The 12,500-nt window shown below is 41.1% G+C and overlaps 1 protein-coding gene and 1 non-coding gene across 2 annotated transcripts in view; one reads left to right on the plus strand and one right to left on the minus strand.

Moving 5' to 3' along the window:
* The window catches only part of LOC138027549 (adenosine receptor A3-like), a 1,152-nt gene extending 905 nt beyond the window's left edge, over positions 1-247 (plus strand). Inside the window, exon 1 of the mRNA XM_068875093.1 lies at positions 1-247. This exon is cut by the window's left edge and continues 905 nt beyond it. Within this exon, the coding sequence (XP_068731194.1) occupies positions 1-247 (247 nt within the window).
* Positions 248-3,889: 3,642 nt separating this feature from the next.
* On the minus strand, positions 3,890-3,962 carry Trnas-gga (transfer RNA serine (anticodon GGA)). The gene has a single exon. It is a non-coding gene; the product is annotated as a tRNA-Ser (tRNA).
* Between the last annotated feature and the right edge of the window lie 8,538 nt (positions 3,963-12,500).

The raw sequence follows: 12,500 nt of genomic DNA on the forward strand, positions 1-12,500 counted from the left end.
AAAAGCAGTGCTAGAATTACTGAGAATTAAAACTCCTCGACTTATTTACCCTGAATATTCCCTTAACCAACAGAAAAATGCACAACAAAGCCGAGCAAAAGCAAAAGAAAACCGGTCGCGATCGCTCACAAAATCGTCATCGTGCTACCTATCTGCTGGCCGGGTCCGCAAAGAAGTACTGAAAAGATCGACATCATGTCCAGGTTTCTTGGTAAAATTCAATGATATCACGTGCATTCCAAACTGAGGACGGACAAGCATCAACATGCATATGATAACATCCAGTCAGCCGGGAGCCTGTCAAGCTACTAGAGTGGTCAACCAACAACATCAACTTATGTATGCCTTTCGATTCGGTAAACTATGTTGACAAATTATGTTGTGTAGATGTAAATGCATTTAAGGTATCAGTATACCCCTAACGACAACCTCGCGTCGTCGCTGCTTCATGGTCACATATTTTATAAAAACCCCAATAAAATATATATTTTCTGAAAGCTTGGGATTGTAGATTCCGGTTATTAGCTGATTTAAGGCAAGAAATAAGAACATTTCCCAAAATAGCGATCATTTTCCAAAAGTATGTACTTTCACAAATTGAGTTCGTTTCCGGTCAGAATTTAACCGGAGAAAGCGAACGACATCGCTACCTTTTCTTTACACCTTGATCTAAAAACCGTGTCGCGGAATCTTGATTAATTGTGTGGTTTGTCTTTTATACGCTGTTAAACTTTAAGTTTTTATAAAACACGCATTAACTTTGCTTAAATACTCATTACTTTCGTAGGAGGCAAAATATAAAAATTCCCCGACAGGGTTTTTTACCCGACGTTATCGGGCAACATTCTTGCAAAATTTGAGCGAAAAAGGAGGGAAACCTGTGCTTCACTATACGAAATTTTAGTTTTGAAAAATAAAGCCAAATACACTTTAGAGCGTTTTTCTGGTGTATTACCTGTTGATCGATAAAGTGAGGGCTCTTCTTACGGACGGTTCATTTTTGTTATGGGGTGGGGGGGTGGGGGGGAAATTAAAGACTAGGATTCTTCTGGTTTATTCACGAAATATAAACATATGCTAAACATATGATAACTCAGTTCCAAAATAATTCTCAGGGAATTAATTCTACATGACAAACAAGCTATAAAGTTTTTAAAAGTAACATCGCCTTAACAGTAACAGGTTTTTTACTTATATAATCATGAAACTTCTGAACTGGGATCGCATTCAGTTATACTATTAATGCCCCACTCACGCCAGCATGACATGTTTAGTTATCAAAAACAGGTTTAACAGAATTGTAACAACAACATCTCAGAAGAGGGTTAAATGGGAGCATGGATTTGCGTTTTCATTGTGCTATAACTTTGAAGTCAACAAACATCAGTTTAAGCAACTTCCAGGAAAAAAAAAAATCAATTTTAACCGTGTTTGACAAAACAGCTTTACAAATATGGTTTAGCTTTGGTGTGAAATGGATATATTAGAGTCGAAATATGACCGGAAACTATAATAAAAAGGTCCCTCTATATGGTGCTATATTTTTGAAATATTAAGTTCCAGAATGCTACTGCATGCTTATGAAAGCATTTTCCCGTTGAACACGATCACTCATTGACGCAGGTTCTGAAGAAACACGCGTTCACTCCGATAAAATGCCTCCTTCCTCTTGCTCGTTCTCTTCTTCCTTTATGTTATACTCTTCTTCCTGTTTGCTGCTCTCTTCCTGTTCGCTGCTCATGATTTCCTCCTCCTCCCCCTCTTCCTCATCTTCCTCTTTTTGTTCCCCTTCACCTATGCTTTGGGTGCAATATTCGTCAGGATGAGGAACCCATGAAGCGAAGCCTACAACTCTACTGTGTTCGTGTAACGGCGTTTTCACAGACCGATTTATTTTTAGATTGAATTTCCCGCGAATGAGACTTCCACAGGAGCCCGATCACCAATTACAAGAAATTAAGCTGACGTCAAAGGGTCACCGAACCGGAACTACCTTTGTTTTTTGACCTAATTCGCGGGAAGGGCTAGTCTAAAAATAAACCTACTTGTGAAAACGCCGTTTCACAGGCGCTGTATGGAAGTTGCACGCTTCAGATGGGCTCCTGTCAGGATAGAGTATACAGTACACCCTGTCCCTGACATTCGGCTCAAGATTGGTGAGCATCCTGCTCCCTGCCGCGTTACTAAAATAATTTGCTTGTAGGAGGTGAGCGATGAACTTAGCATCTCGTCTAAAGAGAAGCGTTGCTACATCTTCCACTTTAACGCAGGTCTCAGGGATTATCAGTGAAGGGGATAAAGAAGACAGCGGGGAAGCTCTCTGGCCAGGGGATTAGCAACGCAGATATGATAAACACGTCGGATGTTGTTTTCAAATCGTTTACGTTTTCTGTCCTTTGATTTCCGACGATTTTCTTTAATTTTTCTTTTCTTTGATGTGCACGTTCCACGTTGTCCTTGAAAAGCTCTCTGTTCCACCGCTCCACTCGCTCAGATCGAGTTTTGGACGCACTGGATGTAATAGCTTTAAGGGATCTAAAAAGCGCGATGAAGGAAGCAACGAGAATTCGAACGGTGAATCCGCGAAAGAAACCATGCTTGCGGAAATGAGAGTATCAGGATAAAAACGTAGTTTTGGTTTTATGAATTTTCTTTTAGTTCTCGACTCTCCTGAATTTCAAAATCTGGAAATGTTTCCGCCATTTCTTCGTAACTCGCGCGAAGAGATAATTTCATGATTTTGGTTACCATAATTTTTACGATGATTGTTAGGACAGTTTTAGTTTGTAGTAGATTGTGTATTTTATTTAGTTCTGCGGAGTTTTGACAATTTTTTAATAGAGAGTTACTAGTGCTTTTTGTTACCATAGTAACCGTAATTTTGATATGAATGTATTTCAAGTTAAGCTAACATACCTCTCCTCTCAGCCAATCAGTTTGCAGAAATATCTTAGGTAATAGCATAAATGCTGTAATCATAAAAATAACAATATCCTCGATTGTGAACAGCCAATCACAGCCTTGGTTTCAATCACCACAGCAGCTGTGTGCAGACTCATAAATTGGGGCTTTCTTTAAAATGAAGAAAATTTCCCTTCAACAATGACTATATTTAAGAAGACTGTAGTGATTTAGTTTATCCTATAGTACAAATGTTTATGCCAACAATCCAAACGAGTTCCGTCGTGGATATGTTGACATGTTCAGACGAAGTTCAGCCCTCCACAACATGGTTTATTGTTTATCCTCCTAGGAATGGAAATCATAATAATTGGCGACGTAAATGCACGTTTTTCTGGACTCTTCTCATCCTGAGGGCCGAGCTATTGCTTTGGCGCTTACAACAAACGAGAACTTCATTGCTAGCTGCTATGTAAATATCTCGGCAGTTGCCGATCATTGCTTGGTTGTGGTTACACTAAAACTCAAAGCTCCGAATCCTCGGCCATTTTATATTTTATACCAGAAGCTACAAAAGCTACAATCCTGAGTCATGGGTGAGTGATTTGGAGGGTGTCCCTTTTCACATTGCTAATATTTTCGACGATTTTAATGAGAAGTTGATGTATTCAATAAGTAATTCCTCGACAAGCTGAGTGAACATGCTCCAATAGACCATTTTACAGTTGTAGCTACGTTGCTTGGCCTAAGTATGGAAGCGAGGCTGCCGGTGACCCTGCTTTGATACAAACCTCTGTGCTTTTCTAATGATAATAGCGACTAATTAGAAATACAACTTCTTCTTCTTCGGCAGTCCATCGCAGGGGATGATGAAATGGTATATGAAATGAATCATATATGAACTGCGGATATGAAATCAAGTGAAGCTATGATCTTCGCAGTTAGGAACGCAATTTTTGCAATTGCGTAGAGAAGCCTGAAAAATTCAGGACTTCAACGGGGTTTGAACCCGTGACCTCGCGATTCCGGTGCGACGCTCTAACCAACTGAGCTATGAAGCCACTGACGTTGGGAGCTGGCCATTTGTGGGTTCTAATGGTCCCGTGAGAAATGAATCAATGATGAAATGGTATATGAAATGAATCATATAGGAACTGCGGATATGAAATCAACTGAACCTATGATCTTCTTTGCGTTCCTAACTGCGAAGATCATAGCTTCACTTCATTTCATATCCGCAGTTCATATATGAATCATTTCATATACCATTTCATCATTAACTGCGAAGATTATAGCTTCACTTGCTTATGTTAGGTGAGGCAGAATCTCTGATGGGCAGCCAGGCCCGCCCGTGAGCGGCAGATCTCGTAGCAGCGACTACATGTATGTCCTGATGTTGCAGTGGAATGTCTTCTTTCATGAGCACGCTGATATTCCAGCTGTCGTTTCTCCTCTATGCTTTTCACTGACTGTTTAACAGTGGCTCTCCAGAATCTTCTGTCCAAAGCATCTTGCTCCCAGGTTTCAGACTTGACATTGCCATTTTTCATGTGCCGCTTCAGCACGTCCTTGAAGCGTAGCTTCTGTCTACCTTGCTTTCTCTTCCCTTCACTGAGCTCGCCATAGAGTACTGCCTTTGGCAGCCTTGAGTCTGGCATTCGCCGTACGTGTCCAGCCCAGCGAAGTTGAGACGTGGTGATGAGAGCTTGGACGCTTGGTGTCTCTGCTCTTCTGAGGACTTCAACGTCGGGCACTCGATCTTGCCATCGTATCCCTTGTATCTGGCGCAGGTGGCGGATCTGTTATCTGGTCAGCCTTTTGATGTGGCGTTGATAGAGGGTCGTGGACTCTACTTAGTAGAGCAGTGATGGCAATATGGCAGCGTCATAGACGTTCACTTTCGTCTTTCACTTGATGCTATGTTGAGACCACGAGCGCTTCTGCAAGGAGCCAAATGCTTTCGCGGCAGCTTGAGTGCGCCGCTCAACTTCAAGATCGGCACGAGTTGGTGTCTGTGACTGCGCTACCGAGATAGGTGAAATGACTAGACTTTTTCAAGGCATCACCATTGACAAACACCTCTTGGCACTCAAAACGTTCATCAGGAGGAGGTTGGTAGAGGAGTTCTGTTTTGGAGACATTGATCTTGAGACCAATCAGTGTTGCTGCAGCAGAAAAACGGTCCACAATCTCTTGTATGTCTTAATGGTTAGTAGCGACCAAAGCTGAGTCGTCTGCATATAGCAGTTCCGTCACACAGAGCTCTCTGGTCTTGCTTGACGCTTTCAGACTGGACAGATTGAACAGCTTCCCATCTGATCTAGTCTTCATCAAGACTCATTTGGTGAGGTTGGTTCCCATTGTCTCCAGTACTGCAGCAAGGTAAAGAGTGAACAGGGTAGGGGCAAGCAAACATCCTTGTTTGACACCATGGTTGACGGCGAAGGCTTCACTGAAGTCGCCTGCCATGGAGACTTTTCCAAGCGTTCCTTCATGAAAGAGTTTGATAATCTTCACCACTTTCTCAGGGCAACCGTACACTTCCAGAACTTTCCAGAGTGTTTCCAGGTCCACAGTGTCGAAAGTTATGGAGAAGTCAACAAAGACTGTGTAGAGAGGCTGGCGTTGTTCAATGGCTTTCTCTTGGAGCTGGCGAAGAGTGAAGATCATATCTGTTGTTGACTTACCAGCCCTGAAACCACATTGGCTTTCAGGAGTACTTCTTCCGAAATAGTCTTGATTCGGTTCAGAATGATCTTGGCCAATATCTTCCCAGCGGTAGCCAAAAGAGAAATGCCGCGGTGATTCCCACATTCGCTTCTCTGCCTTTCGTCTTGTACACAGTAACAACTACTGCATCCTTGAAGTCCTGGGGGAGGCATTCCGTGTCCCAGCATGCACTGAACAGCTCCAGGAGCCCAGTTTTTTTGAGGCGTGTTCCCCCCATCCTTCACACATTAGCAGGAATACTGTCCTGCCCTGGTGCTTTGCCACATCTTGTTGTCTTCAGTGCTTTATCAAGCACTTCTTCAGTGATTGGCACACTGAGGTCTTCTCTTGTTTGCCTTCTCCTGATCCCATGACTAGCACTTGGATCTGCTGTGCCCTGCTGGTTTAGCAGGTTGCAGAAATGCTGTTTCCACCGAGCTTTGATGTCTTCCAGATTTGTGTGGAGCTGGCTACCATCAGCGCTCTTAACAGGTGCCACTGCATTGCTTCTTGGGCCATAAATGGCCTTTAGTCCTTCTCTTGCAACTCTTCTGCCTTCTCATTCCACCACTTGTCTTTTATTACCATGATCTCTCTCTGCAACTTGGCCTTGATCTCTCTAAGGGCTATGTTGGTCGTAGCAGAGTTTTCACGCAGGTGTCTGTTGTAGATCCTCGTCTTTTCATCAAGTAGTGGCTGGATTCCCTCTTCATTCTCGAGAAACAATTCAGGAGTCTTTCGTGATGGCCGACCAAGGACTCCATCAGCAGCAGAGAGCACAGTTTCTTTCATGTGGGTCCACATTTGCTCCACTTCTCTTGCTTCTCCTCCAGTGTTGTCCACAGACCCCAGAGCAGCAGTAATGGCTGCTGCCAGTGCCTGCTGATGTTCCTCCCTCTTCAGCTTCCCTTTGTTCAATTTCTTTGATGGTGACTTTAAAGGCTCCATCCTTCTGGGGAATATCAGTTGCAGTCTGAGCTGGGACCGGACTAGTGGTCTGTCGAACACTCTGCGGCTCTCATTGCTTTTGTTGATAGAATCTCAGGCATACAGGTCTTTCTGGTGACAAAATAGTCAAGCAGGTGTGAGTGCTTTGATCGAGGGTGTCTCCAAGTGAAGAAATTCTTGTCTGGCTACTGGAAGAAGGTATTGGTAATGCTCAGGCCTCGTTGTGTGCAAACTTGTAGCATTGTGTCATTGTCCTTGTCAAGCATAGTTCGTACATTCGATGTTGCAACATTCATCTTCATTTTTTTGCATTTCTTACCGCTGAAATGAAGACCCGCTGGCCGCGGTGAACTAGCCGGGATAGCTTCTAGGTCACACATGTCCAATATAAATGAACTGGGTCGGGTCGTCAATTGCTGTTGACGGCCCGACTCATCGGATGTCGGGTCGTGAAGTTTAAAAAGGAAGTGAGATTTACTGCCGGAAGTCGAACTGCCTCGGGCAGCTTCAAATATCTGGATGGATCGTGACGACCCGTCATTTGAAAGTCGACCCGACTTTTAGTGTCAGGTGGTGAGAGAAAGAAAAAATTCGATGAACAAAGGAGGCTGTGCTGCTCAAAAATCTTGTATGCTTCGTTGTCGATACACGCGTAGATACCCTGACAACATGCTGTTCAGAAACAGCAAAAATGACTGACTGTAATAGCGCTCCGAAATGTTGAATGCTTCGTTCTTAAAGAGTCGCGAAATCGCTGTACACTTCCTCAAAACATGTAGTAACTAAAATATCGATATACGCATAGAAAACTATAAACATCGACCACAACAGCAATCACAAATGTTGCGAATGTGTCCTTAAATACCCCACTTATGTCCAGGTTTGACCCTAATTAGATGCACGCCCAATTTTGACATCCAACACAAAGTGTCCCTTCAAGTCTAAGCATTTGCTACCTATTTTCAACAATAAGGTAAGGGTAAAGGTTAGCGTTATTTTTAGCTTTGGGTAAATGCAGCAGTTAATCTTCACTTAAAGAGCAGCATTTGGGGGACACTTTGTGACATAAATTGTCTGTATTCTGAGACACAAGTGATGTTGAAGTTGGCTAGAAGAGCAAGAGGACACTTCGTGACGCTTACTGAAATCCGCGTGCATCTAATTAGGGTCAAACCTGGACATATCTCACTTCCCTGACAACATGCTGTTCAGAAACAGAAAAAATGACTGACTGTAATAGCGCTCCGAAATTTTGAATGCCTCGTTCTTAAAGCGTCGCGATGAAAGTGTCAGGTGGTGAGAGAACGAAAAACTTAGGTGAAACGCAAACAGGTTAGATGACCAAGATGACCTCAAGTGGATTTTGTCACTTAATGGCTACCCTATGGGAACTGTTAAATATCATGTGAATGATGTCATTGAGAAACATCAAAATAAGCCAAAAGATCCTGTACAAACAGTTAAGAAAAAAGAAGTTCTTATCGTTCTACCTTTCTTAGGTCATCACAGCAAACACCTCACAAAACCGCTGAGATCTTGTGTAAACAAATTCTATAGTATTTTCAACGTCACAATAGTTTTTCAGAACACCCGAAGAATCAAGTCTTTTTTCCCTTACAAAGATAAACTAGCTCCTTCCTTCAGGTCAAAAGCAGTGTACAGAGCAAACTGCTGGGATTGCAATGATTTCTACATAGGGAAAACGAAACGCCGATTACGTCACAGAAAAACAGAACATTTTGAAGCCTCAACTACAAATTGTCACGAATCTGCAATTGCTGATCATGTTTTCTTAACCAACCATAGAATTAAGTGGGATCATTTTGAAATATTAGCAACTGGTCGATCAGACATGCATTGCAAAATTATTAGAGTCTCTGTTGATCCGTGAACTAAAGCCAGCCTTAAATGAAAACGTTGGCAGTGAGAAACTATATCTCTATCATTAGCATATTCTTGTCGTTTTATGTCAATCAATTTCGTTAGTTCCCAGTCCGTAAAGTTGTATTTTTGAATTTAAATTTATCTGTAACTGAATAATAATCACTTCTGATGATGTATGTTGTAAAATACGAAACGTTAAGTTTATAAAAGTTATACATTTCAAGCAAATGTTTGTAACCGCTATTTGCGTTTTATTCCTATTGAAACTAAAATGGCCCAAGTCAAACACGAAAACGAGGCTAGTGAGTCTAATTAGCACATAAACAAAAGAATATTTTTTTGGCCGCCATTTATGCATTCGGTCTATAGAAAACTATAAAAATCGACCAGAATAGCATTCACAAATGTTGCGAATGTGTCCTTAATATCCTTATACCATGTTGTTCAGAAACAGGAATAATGACTGACTGTACACTTCTCCAAACATCCAAGTGTAGCAAAAATCGCAGCAAGCTTCCTAAAAGCATCAAAAAATGGCTAATGGTTCGTTCGCTCGTAGCGAAATTAATACCCAGACAACATGCTGTTCAGAAACAGGGATAATGATTGACTGTAATATCGCTCCGAAATGTTGAATACTTCGTTCTTAAAGCGTAGCGAAATCGCCGTACGCTTCCTCAAAACATCCAAGTGTATGGAAAATCTCCGCATTAGCTTCCTAAAAGCATCCCAAAAATGGTGTCACATGCTTTGGCGTTTTCAGTGCCCTTACCCTTACTTTATTATATTAATAATCAATGTTCTTATTTTTAGCAGACTGTTCTAGTGTTCTAAGGTATAGGGTAATACCTCCAGCAAAAGCCTTTGCAAACTTTAACTTATCCAGAACTTTGCCTGCCGAATTATCTTCGGCCTCAAAAATTAGATCATGTCTCTGCTGCGCAAATTCCCTGGTTGGCGAATATAAGCGTCCATCAGAAACTCTGATTAAATACTGCTATTATGGTTCAGAAGTGAAAAATAAATCAGGCGCCACCTTATCTTTCCAATTGATTTCATGATAGATTAAGGGCGCGTTCGATTGACCCTATTCCGGAATAAGAATACGTGAAGTGACGATTTAAAACGATAGGTCTGGCGTTTTGAAGCAACAAGAATGATAAAGATATGTTTAAAATAGCTTTTAGCAAGTGTTTGACAATTTTCATGTGAATCTCCGTAAAAACGAAGGATTTCTAACTTCTATTCCATGTATTCCTATTCCGGAATATGGACAACCGAACGCACCCTAAGTGTATCAGGACGTAGCACTAGAAATAAGGCGGCACAATTAAACCTAGTACCTAAATGCAGATTATCAACTGGTCAACGCTCTTTCGCCTTGCGTGGGGCAAGAAAATACAACTTACTTCCAGATAACATTCAGGCGACTTACAATATCTCAAGTTTTACAAGGAAAGCTGCCGCCCAAATTCTTGGAAACATTTTAAAAATAATCTGAATGATATATTTATACCCGCGTAACTCATGTAAATATTTCTACTCGTAAAAAAAATGTGAATATTTTCGCTTTTTTGCAATTTGATTATTGTGTTTTTTAAATATATTACGGCAAAATAGCCCTGCATAGAGGAGTCGTAATAAAGTGTATGTATGTACGTTTGTATGTAACGTGGATAAAAGGATGGCAAAAGCAGCAATAGTCACGTGATTTGGGCCCGAGTCGCAACAAACGTTTTACTGAAAACACTGGCGCAAGCGAACTGCTTCACTTGACTATTTAGCGAACGTTAGCAGTGAGTGTTAATGCTCACCGCCCATTTTGCAATCATTTATTGCTGAAAAAAGCACGGCAATTGCAATAAGTGGGTCATAACATTAACTTTATTGAAACAGTAAATATTACTTTTATCAAACATTAAGCGACAATAACTCGCGCCTTCTGTAAGCCAGCACATAATCTCTAATAAATACGAAAGCATCAAAACAATTAAGTAATAATAGCAGACGGCATTTCTCTCATCAGTCACTAATTATACATTACTTCAGGAACCAAAATTTGTTCCGTTGTCTCTCCGAAAGAAAATGAACGCTTTTAATTAATTTACTTCCTGATTCATTTCAAAAGCTCTTGGCCATTTCCTTTCAATTTTTCAAGCTGTCACATGCTCTTTAGCAAAAAGTGGACAGTTTAAATCAAGCATTTTGTATCTTGTATTCAAGATGTGCAATGTCGGTTCTGGTTTGATGAACGTAAGATCGCAGAAATTCTAATTCATTTTAAGAGCAGGAGGAGATGGCATTTCAAAAGCAGGTATATTCTGTTAATTGTACGATTGGTACAGTGGTTTTACGGTAAGCATTTAATTGCAATGAATCCCAACAAGACGAGAGGAGTCTATGAAAATCTTACAAATTCAAATTTGGCTTCTTTCTGCTGGGAAGAGTCAGGTTTTTACTCAAATCAGCCGATATTTGCATGGATTCCGGTAGCCATTACAACGATTCTACAACCCATCATCATGCTGTTGAACGCATCAGTGATAATAGTCGTGAAACGGAGGAAAGAACTGCAACAAAACTATTACATTTCGCTGTCTAGTATGGCAATTGCCGACCTTCTGACAGGTGTTATGATGTTCCTAATTTTGGTGATTGAAGTCTTACTCATTTGCGGGCAAATTTCATTTGAGCGAGTCTGCGTTCTACAAGTTGTAAGTAAAAACGTGAAGACATGTATGCAGTTTTCCTCTCTCTACCATCTGGCGGTGGTTGCCTGGGACAGGAACGTGGCCGTAAGAAAATGGAAGAACTACAAAGTAATTGTGACCAAACGTCGTCTTAAATACCTGGCAAAAATTTGTTGGACAGCAGCGGTTCTGACAACAGTTCCAGGGACTATAATATCTCTGAAGGAAACAGAATCAGTGATTGCTTACTACGGTATCTACAGAATTATCATTGTCTTTACCGCATTTACTGGCATTGCATACTCCTACGTTTTGTTATACTTGACACTGCGCAAGCGAACGACCGCTCCAACAACTCAAGTGACCGCCGTTGTTCAAGCAAAACGCCAAGCCAGAGTTGCCAAGACAACTGCCTTGATAACCGTGTCACTTTTAGCATCGTTGATTTTACCTGGTGTAATGGGCAGTATCCGACTTATTTTCCCCGCTTCCCGTGAAATTCTGAGATTGAAAATACTAGGAATAGTGTCCCAGTTAAATTCGTTATTTAATCCGCTTGTTTACTGTTACAGGGACGGTCGCTTCAGAAAAGCAGTGCTAGAATTACTGAGAATTAAAACTCCTCGACTAATTTACCCTGAATATTCCCTTAACCAGCAGAAAAATGCACAACAAAGCCGAGCAAAACCAAAAGAAAACCGATCACGATCGCTCACAAAATCGTCATCGTGCTACCTATCTGCTGGCCGGGTCCGCAAAGAAATACTGAAAAGATCGAAATCATGTCCAGGTTTCTAGGTTAAATTCAATGATATCACGTGCATTCCAAACTGAGGAAGGGCAAGCATCAACACGATAACACCCAGTCAGCCGGGAGCCTGTCAAGCTACTAGAGTGGTCAACCAACAACATCAACTTATGTATGGCTTTCGATTTGGTACACTATGTTGACAAATTATGTTGTGTAGATGTAAATGAATTTAAGGTATCAGTATACCCCTATAACGACAACCTCGCGTCGTCGCTGCTTCATGGTCACACATTTCATAAAAATCCCAATAAGGTATATATTTTCTGAAAGCTTGGGATTGTGGATTCCGGTTATTAGCTGATTTAAGGCAAGAAATAAAAACCTTTCCCAAAATAGCGATCATTTTCCAAAAGTATGTACTTTCACAAATTGAGTTCCTTTCCGGTCAGAATTTAACTGGAGAAAGCGAACGACATTGCTACCTTTTCTTTACACCTTGATCTAAAAATCGTGTCGGGGAATCTTGATTAATTGTCTGGTTTGTCTTTTATACGCTGTTAAACTTTAAGTTTTAATAAAACACGCATTAACTTTGCTTAAATACTCATTACTTTCGA

The sequence above is a fragment of the Montipora capricornis genome, chromosome 12 (assembly GCF_036669925.1).
Source record: "Montipora capricornis isolate CH-2021 chromosome 12, ASM3666992v2, whole genome shotgun sequence".
Classification (NCBI taxonomy): domain Eukaryota; kingdom Metazoa; phylum Cnidaria; class Anthozoa; order Scleractinia; family Acroporidae; genus Montipora; species Montipora capricornis.